The sequence below is a fragment of the Oreochromis niloticus genome, linkage group LG11 (assembly GCF_001858045.2).
Source record: "Oreochromis niloticus isolate F11D_XX linkage group LG11, O_niloticus_UMD_NMBU, whole genome shotgun sequence".
NCBI classification, from domain to species: domain Eukaryota; kingdom Metazoa; phylum Chordata; class Actinopteri; order Cichliformes; family Cichlidae; genus Oreochromis; species Oreochromis niloticus.
The window spans coordinates 17,968,729-17,991,779 of NC_031976.2; the positions used below are offsets into that span (position 1 = coordinate 17,968,729).

Below are 23,051 nucleotides of genomic sequence, written 5' to 3' on the forward strand. Positions count from 1 at the left end.
CACAGGTTTAGGCGTAAGGCGGTATTTGCTCTCTTGGCTGAGTTTTATATGGAAGCTTGTTTGTGCAGTAAAAGAAAAAAAAAAAAAGCCATCCATAACTCAAAATTTCAACAACTGGACTGAAATTCCAAGATAGAAGTGCAGTGCAAAATAACAGCATTTAATTCCAAATTTTTCAGATGCGAACTTGTCGTGTAACAGTATTATTTAATCACTGTATGTTCAGTACGGGTGCGCATTTTGAGCTACGAGTGCACTTGCTGCCAAATGCAGTGCTCTGATTGGTCAGATCTGTTTATTTTGCATGTGAAAAATCTATAAACTTTATCTTGAACTGAAAAAAATAAATGCCACAACCTCATCCCGCAAAATCATGTGAGCGGTCGAGGTGAACAGCTGCATTAATAGTAGGTTAGTCCAAAAAATATTTTTAATACACAAAATATTCGCACGAATCTTACCCAATTTTTTTCAGCACCGAAAACAAGCTTCCGTAGTTTTAGATACCACTCTTTAATCTGAAATCTGAAGTTACAGTGTTTTGCTTAAATTTGTACTTGCATCAACTCTTTAGCGCTTAATGACGAGGACAGTTTTGTCTTAGCAACTGAGATCATATAAACAAAACATGTCTGTATTGCAGGAGAAGCACGGCGGAGCATCAGCATTGTAACTGAACCACACCTCGTTCCTCTGACCGATCACCTCCGATATCCCCAGCACTCAACACACAGTGACCAGCTGTATTTGCGCACACATATCTTAAAAAATAAAAACAGGAAAAAAAACCCACTCATAACTCTGCAGCTAAAATGATTGATAACAGCATATATGAATTCTTAATAGAGTCTGTTTGTTTTCAGTTTTTGTATTTTTTTCAGGCTGTTCATTGTAGGCAAGGCTGCACAGTCCTCAGATTATCCTAGTGTTGTAAAAGTTTAGCAAGTACACGTTTATTGGTTAAATCCCAGCATTTGCAGTTGTGTGATCTCAAGTTACGTTTGCTTTTAAATACTTTTTTTTCCTAGTGGTTTTTACATTGTTGATTTTATACAAATTTACTGTTTCCATTATAGTTTAGACGCCATTATCAGCATTTCTTCCCACGGTGCTGCTAGGGGAACGTTAAGACCACATTCAAGGGAACTCTTTATTTTTTTTCTTGTTGTTTACTTGTCTATTTAATTCAGGAGAGACTTTTTTTATTTTAATGAAATGACATACCTCACATCTCTATGTGGACAAAGATATTTTCTGCTCAAATTTGGACAGTTTGTTCACGTCTCAGGTACAAAAATAAAGAAATAAATAAAAAATAAGTTAATCTTTTCTTCCCCAACCAGCCAAGAACCAGTAGCCTACATATTCTTGTAAAGTTTGAATTAAAAAAAAATTGATCTATTTTGAAATATTTCTCTATTTTATAGAAGTAATGCTTTTTATAGTATTTGTACAAATGTGAGGTTTTTAAGTTATTCATATCTGCTCATGAAAATGTAGGTTACCATTTGTACTGTTTTACTGAATTTTGAGGTCTCTATTTAAGACTCGTCTTGCCTGAATCACCCTGAATCATTCTTATTCGTTTCCTCTCGTAGTCCACCAAGTTCATGCGACTTTACAGAACTCACAGATAACAGTGGAGATTTACTCAGCTCTGTTTTTGTTCATTTTAATAGAAGTCCTACCTGCTTTGAACATATTTGGTTGATATGAAAAGTTTTTACAGGTTTTTGGTCTGTTTATCTCAGGTTTTGATATTCTTTGTAAGACTACAGACCTCCGTATGATTGTATGAGGAATGTCCATGTATTTATTATCCACCTCTATTGTAAATGTACATGTATGTTCAGTCAAGTGAGGTCAATAAATATAAAAGCTTGTTTGTCACAATAGCCACACATGTAAGCCATGAAGGCAGCTGCCCGATAAATGTGGCTTTTCCTGTCACGGGAGCACACGTTGTCTTTTTTTTTTTTACGTGTTCTACTATACAGTAATTTATTTGTAAAGTAGGAAATGTTTCATGTGATTTGATGTATTGTGATGTTTCACCACAAGCTGGTTTCCAGGCTTCCACCATGTTAAATACTACATTCATAATCAACCAAGTTTGTAAAGCCTTTTTAACCACATAGTCTGAGTAGGTTGCTCTCACTTGCTGTTTTTCCTGTACTTTTTCATAGAGAAGAAAACATATGAATCTCTTCTAGGTAGCATGTTTGGTAGCATTTTTTTAAACTAAAAAAAAGAAAAAGAAAAGAAGCCATTGCTATTATAGCTAAAACTCAACCACATCTGCATTTTTTCCTCCATCGATAAAAAAGTAGTTTCACATTAAGAAAAAAAATAATAGTTTTTAGAAAATTGAAAATATTGTTGCTTTGTGACTTATCCCTGTCTTTTTATGGAAAATAAAATAAAATATGCATTATTTTGCATGTTGTTGGGCTGTCTATGAATGAAGCACGTCACATTAAAAATGAGCTCTTGATAAGAAATAAATATTTAATGCCAGTTACTTGTTTTGCAGTGGATGTTGCACGTTCAATACCAAACTCTTAAAAAAAAAAAAAAAAAGTCACATCTGTCTAGATCAGGGATGTCAAACTCATTTTACAAAGTCAGCCCACTTTGATCTTAAATCAGCCGAATCAATGAAACTGATGGATGTTTAAAATTACAGCAGTTCTGGAAGTTCATTGCCCAGACTATTCTGTAATTATACAATATAAAGTTTTCATAACTTCACAGAAACCTACAAAAACAAAACAAAAAACCCAAATCATAGTATGTAGTGGAAAAACAAACCTTTATGTAATTATTAATCATTGTGATGTATTATGAATGGGAGATCTTTATCAATAAGAAACGCTGCCAAATTTATGAAAATAGAGTTGAAAGTTCAAGTGGACCGGATTGGAGTCTTTGCCGGCCACTTCTGGCCCCAGAGCCTTATGTTCCGACATCCCTGGTCTAGAGCGTTATCCCATTATTTAAACATATACAAACAGAGCCATCAGGAAATGATTGTTAGAGCTGTCTAAACAAGCAAATACACTGCCACTATATCTCATGAAACTGAGGAGTAACATTTAAAACAAGCATAGGTCCTTTTTTCTTTTCTTTGTCTCTCTAATTTGGTATTCACTGGTTGTTGGTAAGAGCACCTGATTATATTTGCACATATTACAAGAGCAACATCTAAGCACATTCCTACATGTGTTCTGGATTTGATAGTTACATTTTCATGAGGCTTAACCACTGGTAAGGCAAACCTCTTGGGGCTGGTGGTGAGACATTCTGTTACATTCAATTCAACATTCAAAAGCCGCAAAGCAAACTGCAGTTTTCATTATCACTGAGTAAAAGTCACTTTTCAATCTAAAAGAGAAACCCCTTTATTTTGAAAAGACGGACTGACATCAGTTAAGGTTGAACCACATGTCTGGAGCTCAACCATTAATGAATAATTAATTATTATAATTAAAAACTGCTCAACTGTAACTGCCTCCGAAAGGAGAGGAAATGGCTGAATCTGAAAGTGCTTATCAACACAGAGGTGAGTTTGGAGAACTGTACAGGTATTTATTGGTTATACACAATCCATTGCTTTACGCAAGTTGTAAACAAAGTCTCTGAGTCCACTGTCTTTGTCAAAGATGGCTTCTAGCGAATCACCTTTACTGGGCTCTTGAAACTTGATGCTGCCTGAAGCTGGAGTTGATAAGCCATTGGGTGGATTTTGAACCCGTACAGCCTAAAAAACAACAACAAAAATAAATAAATAAATAAATAAATTCCTCGCTTTTCAGAGGTCAGTGGCTTGGTGTCGTTTGAAAGCTGAGTGTAACTTTTAAGGCACATTCATGCAAACAATAAAGAACTTGGGGACAAACCTTGGCACAAACTGATTGGCGGGTCGCTTTGGGCGGTACTCTGGGTGCACCATGAACAGCATGTGAGGGAACCCCGTGCCAAAGTAGGCTCCATCCGTGTGGTGGTGCCTGGAGGATTTAGGGGTGTACACATCCATGCACTTTGGGCAATAAAGCTTCACCATTGCTTCTCCCGGTATATCTGATAGACCTACGTTATGCAGGAGAGAGAGAAAAGGAGGGATCCGCACAAATATCAAAGGGTGCTGTTTAGTTCAAGTGATTTTTTTTCCCCCCCCAATGAGAAGATTAAGAAAAATCAGACCTACCAATCGGAAGCATTGGCTGATTCTCACAATACACTCTGGGGCAATAGCCAAAATCCCCCTGTTGATACTTTTCCAACTACAAAAAAGAACAAATTTAGAAATCAATGGTGATGATCGTGTCGTGGCACCTGTAAGATGTTGTTGCAAAAAACTATAAAATAGGAGCCCACCATTTGTGCAATGCCTCTGTTTGTGAGGATGTAACGTGCATGTATAAGGCCGTACAGCATCTCTGCTGCCTGCTCTATCAGATCGCTTTGGTTTGGATTATCTTCAAGCTCCTCATCTGTTTAAATAGAAACAATTTAGCCTGTTTAACTATTTTATTATCTCATTTTATGAGAGAAGTAGTTTGCACCACTTTAAAATCTCACCTGGCTCCAGGTCAAGAATCATATCCAGAGCCTGGCGGTAATGAGGCACCTGCTCATTCAACCCCGTCAGGTTAAACTTGTCCTGTATGTAGTCTTCATCAACCTAAAACACAGCAGCAAAAGGAAACCAAAGGCTATTAATAGCACAAGTTACTGTTGCAGCAGCGCACTGCACAGCACATTGATATAAAACCATTATACAAGAGTTTAACAAGATTACTGCGATGCAGCCAGCCATTTCTTGGTATTTTTCATTTAAGCATTTTTACTTGATGTCCTTTATGTACTCTTAGAAAAGAAAACCATCTGTGTTCTTCACAAACAGGCGAGGAGAGCAGTTGCAACAGTCAGGTCTTAACTATATGTAACTGAACTGAAAACTACATGTGTGTAAAATGTCCAAGGTGGCATCTTCCAGCCCCAAACATACCAAATAATAAAATAAATAATGCAGACCAGAAAGTAAATGACGCAGCAGCTCATCCTGGTTACAGGTTACTGGCCATAGTGTGACCTTTACCCCAGGTTGTTACCCAGTAGGTGACAACCTACTCCATTATTTAAAGATTTCCCAGCAAGTTATTGAGACACTGCAATATAAATAACAGCACAGAGATATTTGACCAAGATAGAAATTCAGACACTCAAACATAAAAAAACTGATTTAACAACAACAAAAAAAAAGGGAAATGTGTTTTATTTGGTGGTTTCAGTTCTGAAATTACAACAGAACAGAAACTACTGGATGGAAAAAAGTAACTGAGGTGATTAACTAATTTCTAACCAAAGGAACTTCCAGGAGTCCTTCTTATGTAAAGCTGCAGCTACTTCTAGCATTTACAAATTCATTTGAATGCAGTGTGTTGTTTGGCTAATAGATAACAGTTCAGATTTAAACTGCAAACACATTTTTGATGCATTTGAATTTTCTTGTTTTTATGGAAGGTGGTCTAATAAATTCATTAAGCACATACACCTGGTCAGAAGGTAAAATAACATCATCACATAGCCTGGTTAGTTTAAGCACTTTCTGTGCATTTCAATACTTGCATGTGTTATTCCACATAATATATCAAACAAAATCATGAGTGTGGTGGTCATTTTTGTCTTCTTCTTTTCTCGAACTGTTTTTTTTATTTTTATTTTTTTATGTTGGTAGTTGAGATTATAAATTTAGCAAAGTAATTTTTTTTAATCAAGAGTAGCTTCACTACGATTTCCCAATGGTTTTGCAACATGCAGCATATCCTTAAGTACTGGCTGTTTTGATGTGTCACCACTATATTGGACACAGTGGCATTTATCTTTCAGTCTAAGCATGCATGGTGCAGGGTCTCAGACTCCTAAATGGGTCACAGGTTACATCTGCATGATTTATAGAAATCTTTCAACCATAAAATTCAAGTGTCTCCATGATCTTAATCAATAAATTAGTCTTTAGGTGATGTTGTAACCATTAACATAAGTGTGCAAACAGAGAAAGTGATCATAAGAAACCAGCACACCACATCAGGTTTGATTTATTCAAAGAAAGTCTGTATATAATCTGACGTGCAAATACATTTGATATATCTTTGTGCTGTGATGAATATAGACCAAAAATCAAGAAGTCAAGGTTCGATTTGATTTAATCATGTGAACCACTGAGGAATTGCAGTCGTATTTATGCACAGAGCCCTATAAGAAAAGTGTGAATAGGCTTGTGCTGTCACAGTGTACAGCAGCCTGACGGTGTGGGGACATAATTTACGCTTCTGTATACTCCGCCAGCAGGCGCATGATGAAGTCTGTGAAAATCTTATGATGGTGGAACTAAAGCTTTGAAAAATAAAGAGTGAAAATGAAAATGAGACTGACCTCGCAGAAGAACTCGTTCCCTCTGAGTCCACAGAACCACGATATCCAGGACACCTCCTCTGAGCTGCTCATCCTCCTGACAAACCAACATAGCCGCAGTGAACCAATTTACACCCAGAAAGGTTAAAAAGAAAGGCAGTAAAACATTAACAGGGTTACTGAGCCGAGCTTTATAAGTGAAAATAGCACAACATTATTTTCAGCACAGATGAGGACTGCAGCTGACACCTAGGATTTTACTAAAAATGTCAAACATAATCTTTAATTGAGCTAAGACCTGCCTCTCAAACCTGGGAAATACGTTAGCATGCTGGCTAGCGTTCATGCTAACACATACAGTACAGAGATTGACAAATGTATTACTGTAACGGCACTATCTATTGACATAAATACCGCCTGTGTGTTTGCATAACTGTATACAAACAGTCGCTTTCACTCACCCTTCTTTTATATTAAATAACTCATCAATTTGCAAGCTTTGCTAAGCTGTCCTCCCTCCCAGGGTGACAAAATATGACTTCCGGTCATGCGGTCTTTTCAAAATAAGGTAGCCGACTACGCATCCGGCATATGCTTAGGCGAATGCTAAGGAGAGATAACCCTACCGGTACAATTAGCTTTTTGTTGTTTGTTTGTTTGTTTGTTCGTTCGTTTGTTTGTTTGTTTGCCATGTTCTCTAAGATCAACATGTGACGTTGCTATATTACAAGAAAAGTGGCCACACTGTTGTATATTGTGAAACACCCATTTTTTTTTTAAACTACTATAGTAAAGAAACACAAACAAATCCAATAATAATGGAAGTAATACGTAAGATCCAAATGAGACTATGGTTCACCTTAGTTCAAGTAGGCTAATGTTATGATAATGTCAGTCATGCATCCCAAATTGAATGTGATAGTTAAGAGGTGTGCCTCTATCTCCTCTGTCTGCAAAATACCTTGATGCATGGAGGAGATGCAATGGAAACATACCTTTGTTTTGTTTTTTTAATTAATATGAAAGAATATAAAATAAAGGCGAGCGAAAGCAGCTGTTTGTAGATATATCTCATGTGTTTAATATTTTTACTTTTAGGCTCTTTTAGCTATAAGGGTTAAAAACAGAAATGCAAAATGCAATGCAGTTTAATGTTTTCACTTTAACAAACACAACATGAGATCCGTGACTGTTTAACCACGTGATTTTTAATGAACTTGTAAAACTGCTGACCTTCTAACATGAACCACACTGATCACATATTTTGCCTGCCATGTACATTTCACATTATCAGAGTACTTGAACAAACACCTAGAACAGTACAGTTCTAGTACATGCAGGCTAGTTTACATCTCTTCATGAAAATTGCACATTTTACTTCATGTTTCATTTTTTTCACAACTTTACCTTTGATTGATTTTAAAATCTAGGGGTGGGGGTGGGGGGGGAAGAGGTTTATTGACAGAATTCAGCTCGGATGGGAGGTCAGGGCAGGTCAGGGCAGGTCTGAAAAGGTTTTACGACGAGGTGGTCCAACTTCTTTCTGCTCTTCTTCCTTTCCCATGCCTTCAAACATCAAGATCCTTGAATAAAAACAAGACATTTTACATGCTTTAAAAAGCATTCTTGGAAACCTCAGACATTACGCATTTGTTTCTCTATTGTCAGTAAGCAGTAGACCTAGATCTTAAGTAGTGAAAAATAGTTACTATCACATTGAGATGGATAGGATCTTTTTACCCCACTGCCACCAACAAAAAGACAAACCTACAGAGCGTGTGCACATAGCAAGTAAAATGAAAGTAAACGAGAAGAAAGTGTTCGTGTAAATGAAACTCATTCCCCAAGTTAACCAAACTGCAGAAAATATCTGAAGGACTACTTTGACATATAGGCTCAGTTTGATCATCAACATTTCAAATTCAGACCATCAACATAACCAGTTATTTCACAAGGTTAGGTTTCTGATGTCCAGTATTAGTTCAGTTTTTCAGTCATCTCGCTATAACCTTATTTGACCTGGGACTCCACTTGAAGTCTTACAGCTATGCTCTGAATAGCGACTTATTTCATACTCACAGTTTTAGGATTGCATTTCTCTTTCCCAGCATCATATTGAGGAAGTCATTGTAGCTGATAGTGTCTATGGAGCTACTTCCAACCACCTCTGCCATCATTTTTTTCAGTTCCAGGTGAGTCTTGGCCAATCCAAGTTTCTCCAACATCCTCTTCAAACCCATTATGTCTATCAAATTATAAGTGTGCAGAAAGAAAAATGAAGTAAAAAAAGTTATTGCTTGCTTAATCTGAGAGGTTTATTTTGTTGTTTTATGTGTGTGAGTCAATACTGAAAGTACCACTTGCTTAATGTTGCTAAAAAAATTACTTCAGGGCTACGCGGCTAGTGGCGTCTTACCTATTTCCCCTTTGTCGTTAAGATCAAATTCCATGTATTTCTCTGTAACATAAACAATATGATGTTATTCCAAAATGTATGACTGTGCACCAACTGAACAATGAACTGAAGTGTTACTGGTACCCCCTTTGAGACTCACTTTTAAACATTTCAAGCTTTGAGGCCAGGTCTTCCTCTCCTTCATATTTAGGATCTGTGAGAAAAGCCTAATAATGACATAAATACACAATTTAGCATCGCAGGGTGTCAGTCGACATCTTGAACCTAACAGTTATGTGTTTAGCTCACCTCGTTTATACCGTTTAGCTTTTCCTCCTGCTGAGACTTTAGAAGACCAAACGCTTTACCACCTGTGAAAGACCAGTATTTAGGAACAACAACAACCTAAATAGAGAACTTTCACAAATGATCAATAAGAACTGATAGTTGAATGAATGAATTAATAACATAAATAAATGATGTAAATAAGTAAATTCAGTCTTGTATTTTTCAGGCTGGTTAAAGTGGCTTTAACAACCGAAGCCCACAGAAAGACAAACTAACCTTGAGCACGGTCCATTTCTGTCAAGAGAGCTGAGACACTGTGAAACCAACACCAACACAGGCGGAAGGTTACAATGATGCTTCTATAAACTGAACGAGAAGAGGAAGTGAAGTGACAAAGTTTCAGTTAGACAGAAGAGGTTCCTCTGTTACATTTAAGGCTGCAGAAAACAAGGCCAGCCTGATGACACAGATAATAATTTAGGAGAACTGTGCATGCAGGACACACGTGTGATCTACCAGCTTATTTAAAATTGTTGCTTGTTTTAGGAAGAAGACGTATGTGGCAATAAGATCTTTCTTTAGTGCACTAGTCTGGAAACTTTTGCTCATGAAGCATTTTTGGATTACATCATATTTTGCTATTCACAGTTCTTTTTCTGGGTGTGCCGTTCCTTTTTATTCATTTACAGTGAAAGAGTTATGCACATTCACCTTTGAAGTAACTTAAAGGGCAAATGTCTGTACCAGTAAACAGCTCCACTGGAAAGGGTGGAAGTAAAATGGTTTAAGCATTCACATAAGTCAGATCAGTGCGTTTGGAAATAACTTTAGTGCAGCTTTATCACTTTCTTTTCCCAGCTTTAAACAAGAGCCCACAAAGCACAAAACTGGCCAACTGTAATGCCTTGTTCTTGCCACACTGTGGTATTGTTGATCACATAATCAGGTAAAGAACATCCAAAAGACTGATGGTAGTTTCCAGTTGAGACTTCTATGTAACTTCAAGGAAGTGAAAATAAAAAGGTCTAGAGGTGACTGATCTTTGTCTCTTCACTAGCTGCATTACACAGAACATGTTGCATTTATATCTCCAGGGTTACCTTTCTTTAATTCTGTTGAATGTCGCATCAGGATTTGGAGGTAAGCAGTTCTGCAGATAATGTCTGGATCTGATTGCATAAAAATAAACGCTTTTTAAATATGTTTAATACATTTGTAATTAAATAAGTAAAGGTTTATTCAGCGTATATCATCTTGGCTCCAAAAATTATTTAACAACAAATGCAATTTAATTATATGCCATGAATCTAAAAATATGCTGCTAATCTGATATTGCATATTTTGGTGCAGACTTTCTAACCAGCAAAAATGAGGTACTTGCTTCCTTGAATGCGATGCATGTATTAGTACATTTAGACTCATTATTTAACTTTTGGCTTAACAGATACTGAGACCATCTTAGCTGTTCAAGAAGAAGATGTAGCTCTCACTTGTTTCAGTCTAAATGACATGGATCCAAACAGCTGCTACAGATACAGCGTGACATCGTTTGTTACAGATCAAGGGAAGGTTATTTTTAAATGGCCTACAGCGAGCAAAGACGTGAATAAGCGTGTAAAATGGGTAGCTGATGGAAATGGACAAAAGTGCTTAACTCTGACAAAACCTCAAAAATCTGATCAAGGACTGTACACTTGTGAAACGTGGAAAGGATGGGACCGTGTTGCGGCCAAAAACATATCTTTGAAAATAAAAGGTAAAACTTTTTACTACTTTATCTTTACTTTACTTTACTTTACAAGCAAATATCTTGCTGGTGTGTCACATGATTTGTTATGATCTTGCAGACTGCAAAGTCCTTGAACCTGTGAAGGCAGCACCCAGCATGCCTGCCAAGTTAAACTGCCCAGTAAACCTGACAACTGGACAACAAGAACCTCAAAACATCTCCTGGGCAATCCAGAAAGGAGACACGCGTGAATCACTCGACCCCAGCAAAGCCAAAACTAATGGTACATCTCTGACTTTCCAGTCTGTGAACACCAGCGACAGTGGCTGGTATACATGCAGTTACATGCTTGGTAAAACTCAGCGCTGCTTTAACACCAATCTACAAGTACAAGGTCAGTGATGTTTTTCTTTTACATATCAAAAGCAATGATCAAACATACACACAAATAATATGTAAGATTCCTGTTTCTTCAACAAAGCTGTGGTGACCACAACGGTTCCGGTTATTCCAACAAAAACTCCGAGTCTGCCAGGTCTGTTTGCCTTTGCTGTCTTGCACATTCATTAAATCATATTTATGATTATATGTTCACTATATTGTTGCTTTAACTTTCTCCTTGTTCGCTTTAGCACCAAAAGCCAATGATATATCTCTGTCACAAAGGAAGGAGGAGAGCAATGATGCTTTAATTGCAGTTGTGGTCTGTGTCATTTTGGGGATGATCATAATTGCTGCTGTGATTGGATTCGTTGTGTACCGTAGATGGAAAACCCAGAGAATCACACAGTTACACCAGAGGCGCTTTAACGGTTTGATCTGACTTTCAACTCTTTCATTCTTATCATACTATCATACAATCATACTAACTTAATGTAGTATTGAGATGTTTAAATAGTTCTGTGTTTTCTTGTTATTCAGGTAATTGTATGTCTGCATATGAGATTGTTGGACCTTTGACGAGTGAGTGCCAAACTCTCTTCTCACTACGCTTTTTAGCCTCTTTGATGCCTTTCTGTTCAACAGTTGACTAGATTTTTTCTTTTTTCACAGATACTCCAGGCCAGCGAATCAACAGTCTGTATCAAATAGCAGACGAAAGCTTAGCTACCTGTAAGTTGTATGAAGTTTTGCCTCCTTTATGAAATTGTTCAAATTAAAATGTTCAAATCTTATCATGTCAACAAAAAACAACCCAACAACAACAAAAACCAAAAAACCCCAAACATTTTTCTCTCCTTTGTTGCAGTCCAATAACAACCATTTTCAAGTAAGGAAGAATATTCTCCTCTGCGGTTATCTCATCCTTGCAGTGTGGGTTGGATTTTCAAAAGTAGATAGGTTTGCATGCTTATAATGTAACCAATCATGTTTATTTTTTTCTAATCTTGCATGCATGTCTGTGCATTTCTGTTTCTTGGAATAGAAAAAATTCTGTTTTCAAACAGGTTTTGTAAAAAACATCTGTTGATGATTTTGAAGTTTGAGATAAAGACAAAGAACAGCATGTGGTTTCACTCTAGTTCACAGCTTGTAATAAATCATAAAAAGTGGTTGTTGCAGTGGCTGCTTCTCTTTTTGATTGTAGTTGCTGTTGTTGTTCCTCATTACGATCATCCTGAACGACCTCGTACACATGAGTCTGAGGAGAAGAGCACCAACATTAGTGAAATAGGGCATGTGAGCTTGACTCGGCCTGATGCTGTTTTTTGATATCTTACCATTTCAGTACTGGGCTGATCATTAGCTGCAGACCAAGAAGGAAAACATTGTGGTCATTGTGGAAATATTCAATCTCCATCAAAGCCTTAGAGTAATTCATGTTGTAGCTGTTGTTTGGTTGTAATTTCTGAAGCACATTCAGTACCTGGATCCTTGTTGCGCTTCCTCTTGTAAATGTAGAGCCCACCCGCCACTATCAGGATGACTAGAGGCAGGGCTACCCAGGCAGGTGTTTGCAGAGCTGGGGAAAGTAATAATTTTCCGATCAGTTTAGTCATAAATAGAGGGTGCATTCAGCAGAAAAGGCAACAGTACATAATTCATGCTTACAGTCAACGGCGCGCCACTTTTTTGATGCTACCAGAGCGCCCTCTCTGTGCACAGAGCATGTTATATCTCCGTATGATCGCACTGATGACTCTGGGAGAAATAACTTCTTTATCAGAGTATTATTGATATTCATTAATTCACTCTGCCAACCTTTGTGGGCACTTCCTGACCAACTTAATTCAAAGTCTTTTTCACATTCTGTGGCACAGGTAAGTGCACAGGTCAAGGTGAGATTCTCTCCTCTGAGCCCTGCAGGCATTGCAGTTACTGTAAACATGTAGAACATGAGAGATGAAACATCAGATATCGATATCTATCTCTCCATCTCTCTCTATTTCACACATATATATATACATATATATATATACTTGCATCTAGAGAGCTTTAATACTTACCATCAAGGGTATGCAGCCTGAATTTATTGAGCACATCTTTTTTATCAGTGGAGTGTGAACACTGGTAGTCTCCAGCATGCAGTGAGCTCAGTCTGCTAATGACCAGAGAGGAATCTTGATTCACATGCGATGCTTTTATTTGGCCATTATCGGGTGAACTAGCATCTCTCAGTTGCTTTTCACGCAAAGTCCACTTCATATCAGGAGTGGAAGTGTTGCCACAAGTCAATAGTACTGACTCACCCACTGTGGCAAACACTTCCTCTAGTCCATCTGGGTGAAAGGGAGAACTGGTCACACTTTGTACATACTGAGCAACATTTTTCATTTTGTGTATGGGCTGTGTAGCACCTTCTACTGTTGTCGTATAACTGATGGTGGCTTTAACAAGGTCATTCTGAGTTAGATGACATCTCCATTTTCTGTGGTGGTCTGTCAATTTTTTCTTAATGATCAGTTTAGAAAAGCAATTATGTGGATGTTCAATTACAAATCTACTTCCATTTATTGGTGTATCATCCTCAGTGCTCCACTTGATTTGGAGCTCTTTGTGGTTGAAACAGGGGTCAGCTCCTTTCTCTGTACTGAGGTAACAATGAAGCTCCATCTGTTTGTCATTTGCAGGAAGTGAGTTTTCAGTAACTGGTGGATAAAAAAAGTGAGCATTGTGATATTTTTGTTTACTATTTCTCTATGTAAAACAAAAAAACAAAAAGAAGGTGTGAAGCAAAAACACTTACTGCAAAGAATTCGAAGTGAAACACTTGACTTGAGGGTTCCACTCTTACATGTGTAAAGCCGTGCGTCATTGAGCACCAGCTGAGTAATCTGCAGAGAGCAGTCTTTGAGCAGGCGATACCTGTGGCTGTTTGGAGCTGTTGGTTTTTCTCCATTTATAATCTCATCAGTTAGATCAAAATTTGCACTCATGTCCCAGCTGATAGAGGAGCAGCTTTTGATAGAAGGTATACCACATGGCAAAGTAACATTATCTCCTTCTACAGCGACCATCAGCAAAGGGTTCACTGAAGAAAATTACAGAAAAATGCATTTTTTTTAATTAAAAAGATTTTTTAAAATTTATATATATGCCACAAAATGAAAACTGTAACACCTGTGTACGTGTGAGCAGTTCACAAAGGACTGATTGAATATCTGAGATCACAATTATTTTGTGAGTTTAGTTTTGTTATGGTTATTTTGCTATGATACTATATAAGGTAAAAAAAAAAAATCAGTAACCACTGACTAATCATTTTTCTATGACACCAACAAGTTTTCTCTCATAACGGTGCCTCGTGGGTTAGAAAACAATCAGAGAGGATGAAATCAAGCCATGTGCAAGAGGGTTCTACAGGTACCGTGTGTGAATATATTACATCATGTGTATATATATATATATATTTATAGGTGTTATATATTTGTGTAATTACCAGCCGGATGATCTCCACTTGCTGCCTGTGTGAGATAAAAAAGACAGAGTACCAACAGTGAAAGCGAGTCCATCTTGCTGTTTCCAGATTTTCTTTGTTATTGCAAAATGCTCTTATAGCAGAAGTTTGCAAAACACTTTTGCAGGAAATGACACATGAAGATCACGTTTAGGTGAGGAAATTGACTCATAAGAGAAATTTAGATTTATGTAGTGATCGACTCCGTCATGTTTATTCAAACTTGTCACAATCACTTTAAGTGATTGACTGTTGTGATTTACCTTTCAATTAAATTATTTTTTAATAATAAAGTCTACATTCCTTTTCATCACCAGGATGCTATTAATTGTGTGACAACCCGAACAGCAGATACTGCTGTAACCCAGTGCTGTGGAGAGACTGAACCTATCCCACATATATACTGTCACTATGTGTGCATTTTTAAGGTTTGTCCACCAGGTGGTGCTGTCAGATTCAATGAAACCTGCAAAAAAAGAAGGCTCTTTCACATTGTGGTGTCCGTAGATATATTAACAGCATTCATTTTTACGATTTTTTACTCCTCTCACTTTAGTTTTTCATTTTGGAAAAATATAATTATTTATATGATCATTGTTATGATTTCCCTCCATTACTGGCGAACATTAATAAGCACCAACAGTGCAGTTATTCTGTGCATTGCCACAGAAAAAATAAAAACTTTGGTTTGGACATTTTATTCAGTGATGGTGGAACAAATAACTTTGATAATAAAGTGTAGTAATGAATAAGAATAAGAAGAGAAAATATAAATATGTGAAACATAAATTTGCACACACATGACCAACGCAAACAACAAGTCAGCAATACACCCACTGCAGCTCAGGGATTAGTCACAGGTCTTGGACGTGCTACAACTTTATAGGACTTGATTTTAAGCACAACACTGGCAACTCCTCTCAGATCAGGCAGTGAGGTCTCGCTCTCAGGCAGGAGGAACTGAAAATCTCTCAGCAAGTAGGCACTGAACAGAAAAAGCTCCATTTTGGCCACAGACTCTCCCAGGCAGAGCCGAGCCCCCCCTCCAAAAGGGATCAGGTCACGGGTGGAGCCGCCTCCGCTTCCTCCTCCTTCTTTCAGAAAGCGCTCTGAAAGAGAGAGTGTCAATACTTTATTTGAACTTTTCTGAGCCAAGTGAAATGAACACACCTCACCCAGCATTTGGGACAGTACCTGGTTTGAAGGTGTATGGTTCAGGCCAAACTTCAGGATCATGATGTGCTCCAAAAAAGATTAGGAATGATGACTGTGTTCTTAGGGATGAAATAACCTGCAATGCTAAACATGAGCAGGAGTCATATATTTGTCATGATGCCAACTAAAAACAGTGTTAACAAGCAACTTAACAACATCAGAAAAATGTGTACGTGTATAAATGTTCATTTAAATAGAAATATGCTATTTTTCCAGGTTTCGTGTGTGTGTAGTTTGTATTCTTACGTTTTCTTATCTTTGCAAGTTTTCTTTCTGTACAAAAGCAAAAAATAAGCAACTGATTATTTCCCGGTTGTTTGTTTATTTTTTTAAAATTTGTCCATAAGAACTCTCTGTTATTATTTTCCTCTCCCAGCTTTCACAAGTACAATGATTAATTTTATTTATTGGGCCAGTTTTGTGGCTCATGCAGCGAAACTGGCAGTTATGGATCGCATAATAAGGTAAAGAACAACCAAAAGACTGGTGATAGTTTTAAGTGGAGACTTCTGTGTAACGCCAAGGAAATGAAAATAAGTGGAAGCAAAAATAAAAAGGCCTGTGTGTGACTGATCTTTGTCTCTTCACTAGCTGTTCCATTTTATGCAAAACCCAGAGAATCACACAGTTACACTAGAGGCACCTTTTTGGGTTGATCTGACTTTCAACTCTTTCATTCTTATCATACTGTCATACAATCATACTAACTTAATGTAGTATTGAGATGTTTAAATAGTTCTGTGTTTTATTTTTATTCAGGTAATTGTATGTCTGCATATGAGATTGTTGCACCTTTGACGAGTGAGTGCCAAACTCTCTTCTCACTACGCTTTTTAGCCTCTTTGATGCCTTTCTGTTCAACACTTGACTTGAACCTTTTTCTTTTCTCACAGATAATCCAAGCCAGCGAATCAACAGTCTGTATCAAATGCCAGACAAAATCTTGGTTACTTGTTAGCGGTATCATGCCTTGTTTTCTCAATTGATTATGATTTTCAAATCTTAGCCTGTCACAAAAAATAATTTCTCTCTTTTACTGCAGTCCAATATTAGCCATTTTCAAGCTAAGGAAGAAGATTTTCCTCTGCAGTTATGTCATCTTTGCTGTGTAGTTTGCCCGAGTGTGTAAAATAAAATTTACAAATGTGTAATCCAAAAATCATATTATTTAAATAAAACGTGTTTTTCAAAAATGCTTACAATGTAATCATACATGTTTTCATTTACTTTAAAACATCTTGCATGCATGTCTGTAGCATGGCAAAGGAGGAGCTGATTTACTGTGCATTTCTGTTTCTTGGAATAGAAAAAATTCTGTTTTCAAACAGGTTTTGTAAACCACATCTGTTGATGATTTTGAAGTTTGAGATAAAGACAAAGAACAGCGTGCGGTTTCACTCTAGTTCACAGCTTGTAATAAATCATAAAAAGTGGTTGTTGCAGTGGCTGCTTCTCTTTTTAAATGTAGTTGCTGTTGTTGTTCCTCATTACGATCATCCTGAACGACCTCGTACACATGAGTCTGAGGAGAAGAGCACCAACATTAGTGAAATAGGGCATGTGAGCTTGACTCGGCCTGATGCTGTTTTTTGATATCTTACCATTTCAGTACTGGGCTGATCATTAGCTGCAGACCAAGAAGGAAAACATTGTGGTCATTGTGGAAATATTCAACCTCCAGATCCAGAATAAATCAGATTTATTCCCCAGATCCTTGTTGCGCTTCCTCTTGGTGTAAACGTAGAACCCTCCCACCACTATCAGAATGATTAGTAGGATACTAACAGGCCTGTGTTTGCAGAGCTGGGGAAAGCAATTATTTTCATCAGTTGATTCAAGAACAGAGGTTGCATGAAGATGCAACCGTATATTAATTCATGCTTAAGGTCAGCAGTGCACCACTTCTTTGATGTCATCGAAGCACCTTCTGTCTGTGGTGGCTTTCATACATATTTCAGGATGACAGCGGGTTCCTTTAAACTCAGTTCAGTTGATTGAGCTGGAGCTATGTTTAGCTATGTGTCTGAGGTATTTGTAGTTTCAGTACTGTTTTTGAGCTATGAGTGCACTTGTTGCCAAATGCAGTAGTCTGATTGGTCAGATCTGGGGACAGTTTACCCTGCCCAGGATAAAGGGCTACCCTCGTGTAGGCCTACAACCCAGAAGGTGACATAGAGTCAGGTGGAGCGTGTGCTGGGTGGCATTCAAGAAGAGAGACCCTGGCAGTCCAATCCCTAGCTATCGAAGTTGGCTGTTATAAATTATAAAAATATATATATATATAAAAAAAAGGAGAAAGCTTTTCATTAACTTCTCATTTTTTAACTTTCCCGTTACACCACAAACCCATTCAGTTGCACGAAATGACACAGGAACCTCACTTTTGGCTCATGAGAATGAGTCATAAGAGATGAGTTATTTTTACTTGTAAGAGTTATTTATGTTGACTCTGCTACAGTCACTTTAATTCTCGTGACTGCTGTGTGTTTTACATGTGGGTTATTATTTAGCTTCAAATAACAACTTTTACATTCCTTTTCATCATGAGTAGGCTATTAATGATGGAAACCCAAACAGCAGATACGCCTGTAACCCAGCGCTGAGGAGAAACTGGACTTATTCCATACATTTTAAGAGTCAGTGGAGTTTTCTATGTGTTATGTAGTGTATGGGAATGTCCAGGTCCCTGCGAGACCGAATGAGAATAGTGGGCGTATTAGTGGGAGGTGCTTAGGTAACAAAAGGCCGTGCACCAGGTGTGGGGTAGGTCTTTGTCTTGCCCATTGAACAGTGTAGTAAATGTACTACTCGGTAAATTACTCACTATAGCTGATTAAATGATGAGCTTGTGTCTGCACTTGAATGGGACATTTCTGACTGCAGTGTTTGTTTTAATTTCGCAAGAGTGGTCACCTCTTGTCAGGGTTACAATTGCCACAGAATAAATAAAAACTTTGGTTTGGACATTTTATTCAGTGATGGTGGAACAAATAACTTTGATAATAAAGTGTAGTAATGAAGAAGAATAAGAAGAGAAAATATAAATATGTGAAACATAAATTTGCACACACATGACCAACGCAAACAACAAGTCAGCAATACACCCACTGCAGCTCAGGGATTAGTCACAGGTCTTGGACGTGCTACAACTTTATAGGACTTGATTTTAAGCACAACACTGGCAACTCCTCTCAGATCAGGCAGTGAGGTCTCGCTCTCAGGCAGGAGGAGCTGAAAATCTCTCAGCAAGTAGGCACTGAACAGAAAAAGCTCCATTTTGGCCACAGACTCTCCCAGGCAGAGCCGAGCCCCCCCTCCAAAAGGGATCAGGTCACGGGTGGAGCTGCCTCTGCTTCCTCCTCCTTCTTTCAGAAAGCGCTCTGAAAGAGAGAGTGTCAATACTTTATTTGAACTTTTCTGAGCCAAGTGAAATGAACACACCTCACCCAGCATTTGGGACAGTACCTGGTTTGAAGCTGTATGGGTCAGGCCAAACTTCAGGATCATGATGTGCTCCAAAAAGATTAGGAATGATGACTGTGTTCTTAGGGATGAAATAACCTGCAATGCTAAACATGAGCAGGAGTCATACATTTGTCTTAATGCCAAGTATCAAGCAACACACATACATAACAGGACAACTGCATGTGTGTATGCCTGTTTGGTTTTTTTGTTGTTGTTTTCTCAGGTTTCAGGTATACCTGTGTCATTTAAATAATGTCTCCACATCTTCTTTCTGCACAATAAAATAAATAAACAATGCTGGTGCTTGTTATTTTAATAAATTACATTTTTCTCAAGGTAATCCGAGTGGATGTCTCTTCATAAGTCTGATCTCGGAGGAAGAGCGGTGCCAAACTTTGCAATTCCTCATACTTCCAGCATCACATTCCAGCATACTTCATTAATTAAAACCACTCCCTTTGGAGAAATGTGAGACTGTGGGAGATCTGGAGACCTCAGTCAGGCTGTACTAGCGCATGTATCTCACACATAAACACACAGACACACACACACACACACACACACACACACACACACACACACAAAGACAGTCATGTTTTCATATCTTTGTGGAGACATCTAATTGACATAATGCTTTCCCTAGCCGCTTACCCTAACCCTAACTATCAAAAATGAATGCCTAATGAAATGAATGCCTGACACTAAAATCACATTTTGATCCTCAAAAAATGCCTTCAAACTCGTGGGGACATGGATTTTGTCCCCACAAGTATAGAAAACTTCCAATTTTTGGTCCCTACAAAGAAATGTAAACATGGTACACACACACAGACACACAGACACACAGACACACACACACAGACACACAGACACACAGACACACACACAGACACACACACACAGACACACACACACAGACACACAAACACACAAAGGTACTTAGTTAGTAGTGCTTATTGTGTGTTGTGTACTTCCTGCTATTTATTATGTGCAAGCTGACCTGCTGTCTCTGATGGCTCTGTGTGGTACTGCCAAAGGGGCAACTGGCCTGAGTCTGAGCACCTCGCTGATCAGAGAGCAGAGGACAGGAAGTCTGTGTCTGTCGCTGTATTTAGGATATCGGCCCTCCAATACTGTGCACAGCTCCTCATATACCCTCTCCTGCACCTGTAGATTAAATTAGAAAGGATGCATAAAAAAACAAAAACATGTTTTTTGTTTTTAACTTTTTTTTTTGGTAAAAATTCCCAGTGCCTCTGGTCTGTGCAGGAGGAAGGCCACCATCCAGTCTAGCCAGGCCGCAGAAGTCTCTGTTCCCCCGATAAGAAGGTCCACTGTTGCCATGTGAACATGAATATCTGTTAGTAGCTGGGAACATGAAGACATGTAATTTAGTACTTTTAGAGTATTGCATGCTTCCACTTCTAATTGTGGTCTTGAACTAAGTTTGTTCTATCATCATAGTCTGTAAAATTATTGGGACTTCAGGTGATTTATTAAGGAAAGCAGCCCACCATCTCTCCTGGTATTCACTGTATGTACGCACCGCTTTGTCTCCTGTGTTCTGATTGTCAAGTCCCTGGAGGAGGGATCCTGTGATGACATCCTGATTTTTTTCATCCTGTGACTGCCCAAACAAATAGCAAAAGTAGATTAAAAGACAGTTCTTTTGGATTTTTCAACTTGTGTGATTTTGTGTTTGGTTTCACAAAATCACATCAAGTATTTTTCTTTGCCTTATGATCTGAATGATTTAAATTCACGAGAGCCCTATTTTCTTATCATCTCACATCACTAACCTTGTAATTGTTGAGAAGTCTTGTTATGATTTTGTCTCTCCTGACCACCTCTTTCAGAAGACGGGCAAAAACAGGATTGGGTAATTTCTTTGAGAGAACAAATGACATGAAATTATTTTCACAACATGGTACTGGTTTTATTTTTTTGATCGATAGTCTAAATGTTGAATATTTACTCTAAGCAGTGGGAAAGAGTCCAGGGCTGATATCCAAGAGGAGCCCCACAGAGCAACAATCTCATTGAGACATCTGTGCAACTCCTGCAGCTCCGATGAGCTCTTATCATACTACAAAACACAAAGAAATGAGACACACTGTCCAAAAACAGAGGGAACAAGATTTTGTCGTGCTTATCCTCAAGAGTTTCACTTCTTGATCAACAGAACATTATGAGTGTACCTTTTCTAAGAAGGGCGACATGAACAGCACCTTTTACAGTTCACAGTGTAAACAAACCAGAATAAACCATGACTGCACACTGATGAACATTTCAGTATTTATTTAGTAGTGTTTAGAGGTACAAACAGAACTAGGGGAAAAAGAATACTCACTTCTATTCCGAAAGCCAGAGTGGTGATGACATTACTGGCCGCCACAGTAAAATCCTCTGACAGATCTACAGCATGGCCTTTATAGCCCATCAAAACCTAAACAGTGAACAAACCCATGCTTTATCCTGAGCATTTGGTATACTAAATCTTCCTTCTAAAATTTTCTTTTCCAGTTTTTTTAACTGTACCTTTAACAGATGCAGCGCCTGCCTCTCAATGACATCATGCAAAGACTTTTTGCAGCAACGCTGCAGAGAACTATGGACAAGGCGACGTTGTGCCCTCCACTTTTCAGTATAGTCACCTAAAGATATGTTGCAACCTCCCCCAGACACAATATTACCTGAAAGAAATGAGTTAAGGTCATGATATCATATGACAACTACGCAGCCCAGTACACCGAACTGAACTCTTTACCTGTGTATGAGATCGGTCTCCCAGCAAAGTCAGACCATTTCTTCACCAGTGCTTCTCTTATGACTTCGCTGGTGTTCAGCACTACCATAGCTGAAACAACATGATTATAAGTGCAGTGTTTTGGTGTTATGCAATCTGAACTTTACTAAAAATGTCAATATTTATCAATTAATGGATCATTACTTGTTGTTCCGCATTTAAGGCGATAAATGCTTCCATAGCGCTGTGCCAAATTGGTGAGGTGAATTGGTAGATGATCGTTTTTCAGCTCCATCATATTACCAATTAGAAAGTAGCTGGTAGGGCCTGGGAGGGAAAGAGATGAGGAGCAGGGAAGAAACTGGTCCAGAAATCTAGAATCATCTCCAATACAGAATTAGAAAAGACAAAGTAAAATGGACAGGTGCAAAAAATATAGAATAACAACCAGTTTCAGTTTTGTAGGTCTCCATATTTTTAATTTCATTATTTATTACAACCATCAAGACCATATACTATAAAAAGACTGTGAATATATACTCAACTTGACTTACTTCCCTTGTGATTTTCCTGAACATCTTTGTGTTTCTGACCAGAAATCCAATTCAGCACCATGAACAGCAGTACAACTAGGAACGCAGCTCCCACACTGACTATTGATATTTCCATTATCACTTAGAGTCTTCTCGCTGTGGTCAACACGCAGCCCTGAACATTTATAGTCATCTCACGGCTCTTAAAGCCTATCAGCTTGATACAGTCTTTGGTGTTTTCGCAATAATCAAGGACATCCAAATATTTGTTAGGTCAGCATGACTGTTGATGTGATAAATGCAGCACAAGACAGTCTGATAAACATGCACTCACTAAAGGGCATGTTAACGCAATATAGTAGTTA

At 38.1% G+C, this 23,051-nt stretch overlaps 6 protein-coding genes across 23 annotated transcripts in view; 2 read left to right on the forward strand and 4 right to left on the reverse strand.

Annotated features, from left to right (window-relative positions):
• LOC100702839 (uncharacterized) overlaps window positions 1-2,434 on the forward strand; it is a 31,508-nt gene extending 29,074 nt beyond the window's left edge. For all 12 annotated transcript variants that reach the window (XM_019364386.2, XM_019364383.1, XM_013277011.2 and 9 more), the window contains one exon: window positions 644-2,434. In XM_019364386.2, the coding sequence (XP_019219931.1) occupies window positions 644-673 (30 nt within the window). In that variant the 3' untranslated portion in view covers window positions 674-2,434. The remainder of the gene's footprint in view (window positions 1-643) is intronic.
• On the reverse strand, window positions 1,148-7,037 carry LOC100710962 (casein kinase II subunit beta). Its single transcript, XM_003454366.5, has 7 exons — window positions 6,879-7,037; window positions 6,439-6,514; window positions 4,582-4,684; window positions 4,378-4,493; window positions 4,208-4,283; window positions 3,900-4,089; window positions 1,148-3,760 (listed from the first exon to the last, which is right to left on the reverse strand). Exons 2-7 carry the CDS (start codon window positions 6,508-6,510, stop codon window positions 3,670-3,672), a joined length of 648 nt encoding a protein of 215 aa, XP_003454414.1. The 5' UTR covers window positions 6,511-6,514; window positions 6,879-7,037; the 3' UTR covers window positions 1,148-3,669.
• A 566-nt stretch (window positions 7,038-7,603) lies between these two features.
• LOC100711230 (allograft inflammatory factor 1) lies at window positions 7,604-9,530 on the reverse strand. The gene is made up of 6 exons (XM_019364389.2): window positions 9,377-9,530; window positions 9,122-9,183; window positions 8,973-9,039; window positions 8,834-8,875; window positions 8,497-8,662; window positions 7,604-8,000 (listed from the first exon to the last, which is right to left on the reverse strand). Exons 1-6 carry the CDS (start codon window positions 9,390-9,392, stop codon window positions 7,913-7,915), a joined length of 441 nt encoding a protein of 146 aa, XP_019219934.1. The 5' UTR covers window positions 9,393-9,530; the 3' UTR covers window positions 7,604-7,912.
• Window positions 9,531-10,097: 567 nt separating this feature from the next.
• Window positions 10,098-12,382, forward strand: LOC100703105 (uncharacterized). The gene is made up of 8 exons (XM_019364382.2): window positions 10,098-10,240; window positions 10,545-10,856; window positions 10,948-11,223; window positions 11,311-11,364; window positions 11,462-11,641; window positions 11,751-11,792; window positions 11,883-11,942; window positions 12,079-12,382. The coding sequence occupies exons 1-8, from the start codon at window positions 10,174-10,176 to the stop codon at window positions 12,084-12,086; spliced, it is 999 nt and encodes a 332-aa protein (XP_019219927.1). The 5' UTR covers window positions 10,098-10,173; the 3' UTR covers window positions 12,087-12,382.
• On the reverse strand, window positions 12,149-14,842 carry LOC102083278 (uncharacterized). Of its 2 annotated transcripts, XM_019364380.2 has the most exons (8): window positions 14,710-14,840; window positions 14,017-14,301; window positions 13,628-13,918; window positions 13,277-13,549; window positions 12,882-13,148; window positions 12,697-12,792; window positions 12,551-12,576; window positions 12,149-12,471 (listed from the first exon to the last, which is right to left on the reverse strand). In XM_019364380.2, exons 1-8 carry the CDS (start codon window positions 14,780-14,782, stop codon window positions 12,349-12,351), a joined length of 1,434 nt encoding a protein of 477 aa, XP_019219925.1. In that variant the 5' UTR covers window positions 14,783-14,840; the 3' UTR covers window positions 12,149-12,348. The 2 variants fall into 2 exon arrangements, with proteins under 2 accessions (XP_019219925.1, XP_025767180.1); XM_025911395.1 differs by lacking the exon at window positions 12,882-13,148 and having other exon boundaries at window positions 14,710-14,842.
• A 655-nt stretch (window positions 14,843-15,497) lies between these two features.
• cyp21a2 (cytochrome P450, family 21, subfamily A, polypeptide 2) lies at window positions 15,498-22,876 on the reverse strand. 6 transcript variants are annotated; one of them, XM_019365154.2, is made up of 12 exons: window positions 22,699-22,876; window positions 22,358-22,537; window positions 22,175-22,264; window positions 21,946-22,100; window positions 21,758-21,853; window positions 21,383-21,493; window positions 21,207-21,293; window positions 20,954-21,034; window positions 20,662-20,775; window positions 20,408-20,574; window positions 19,408-19,511; window positions 15,498-15,836 (listed from the first exon to the last, which is right to left on the reverse strand). In XM_019365154.2, exons 1-12 carry the CDS (start codon window positions 22,820-22,822, stop codon window positions 15,571-15,573), a joined length of 1,575 nt encoding a protein of 524 aa, XP_019220699.1. In that variant the 5' UTR covers window positions 22,823-22,876; the 3' UTR covers window positions 15,498-15,570. The 6 variants fall into 6 exon arrangements, with proteins under 6 accessions (XP_019220699.1, XP_025767179.1, XP_019220700.1 ...); XM_025911394.1 differs by lacking the exon at window positions 15,498-15,836 and adding an exon at window positions 18,896-19,322 and having other exon boundaries at window positions 20,408-20,568; window positions 22,699-22,875; XM_019365155.2 differs by lacking the exon at window positions 15,498-15,836 and adding an exon at window positions 18,896-19,322 and having other exon boundaries at window positions 22,358-22,540; window positions 22,708-22,874.
• Window positions 22,877-23,051: the final 175 nt, after the last annotated feature.

What these genes read in the sequence shown, in the direction of transcription:
- LOC100710962 (XM_003454366.5), bottom strand. Translation starts at nt 6,510, where the DNA reads ATGAGCAGCTCAGAGGAGGTGTCCTGGATATCGTGGTTCTGTGGACTC. An exon ending in GGAACGAGTTCTTCTGCGAG is followed by an intron (nt 4,685 to 6,438) that starts GTCAGTCTCATT and finishes GCTGTGTTTTAG; the next exon opens with GTTGATGAAGACTACATACA. An exon ending in GCCAATCAGTTTGTGCCAAG is followed by an intron (nt 3,761 to 3,899) that starts GTTTGTCCCCAA and finishes GTTGTTTTTTAG; the next exon opens with GCTGTACGGGTTCAAAATCC.
- LOC100711230 (XM_019364389.2), bottom strand. An exon ending in AGCTAAACGGTATAAACGAG is followed by an intron (nt 9,040 to 9,121) that starts GTGAGCTAAACA and finishes TGTCATTATTAG; the next exon opens with GCTTTTCTCACAGATCCTAA. An exon ending in TAACGACAAAGGGGAAATAG is followed by an intron (nt 8,663 to 8,833) that starts GTAAGACGCCAC and finishes ATAATTTGATAG; the next exon opens with ACATAATGGGTTTGAAGAGG.
- LOC100703105 (XM_019364382.2), top strand. Translation starts at nt 10,174, where the DNA reads ATGTTGCATTTATATCTCCAGGGTTACCTTTCTTTAATTCTGTTGAAT. An exon ending in ACACCAGAGGCGCTTTAACG is followed by an intron (nt 11,642 to 11,750) that starts GTTTGATCTGAC and finishes CTTGTTATTCAG; the next exon opens with GTAATTGTATGTCTGCATAT. An exon ending in GATTGTTGGACCTTTGACGA is followed by an intron (nt 11,793 to 11,882) that starts GTGAGTGCCAAA and finishes CTTTTTTCACAG; the next exon opens with ATACTCCAGGCCAGCGAATC.
- LOC102083278 (XM_019364380.2), bottom strand. Translation starts at nt 14,782, where the DNA reads ATGGACTCGCTTTCACTGTTGGTACTCTGTCTTTTTTATCTCACACAG. An exon ending in AAGTGGAGATCATCCGGCTG is followed by an intron (nt 14,302 to 14,709) that starts GTAATTACACAA and finishes AATTTTCTTCAG; the next exon opens with TGAACCCTTTGCTGATGGTC. An exon ending in TTATACGACAACAGTAGAAG is followed by an intron (nt 13,550 to 13,627) that starts GTGCTACACAGC and finishes CCTTTCACCCAG; the next exon opens with ATGGACTAGAGGAAGTGTTT.
- cyp21a2 (XM_019365154.2), bottom strand. Translation starts at nt 22,822, where the DNA reads ATGGAAATATCAATAGTCAGTGTGGGAGCTGCGTTCCTAGTTGTACTG. An exon ending in ACTCTTTCCCACTGCTTAGA is followed by an intron (nt 21,294 to 21,382) that starts GTAAATATTCAA and finishes GTTCTCTCAAAG; the next exon opens with AAATTACCCAATCCTGTTTT. An exon ending in GACTTCTCAACAATTACAAG is followed by an intron (nt 21,035 to 21,206) that starts GTTAGTGATGTG and finishes TTGTTTGGGCAG; the next exon opens with TCACAGGATGAAAAAAATCA.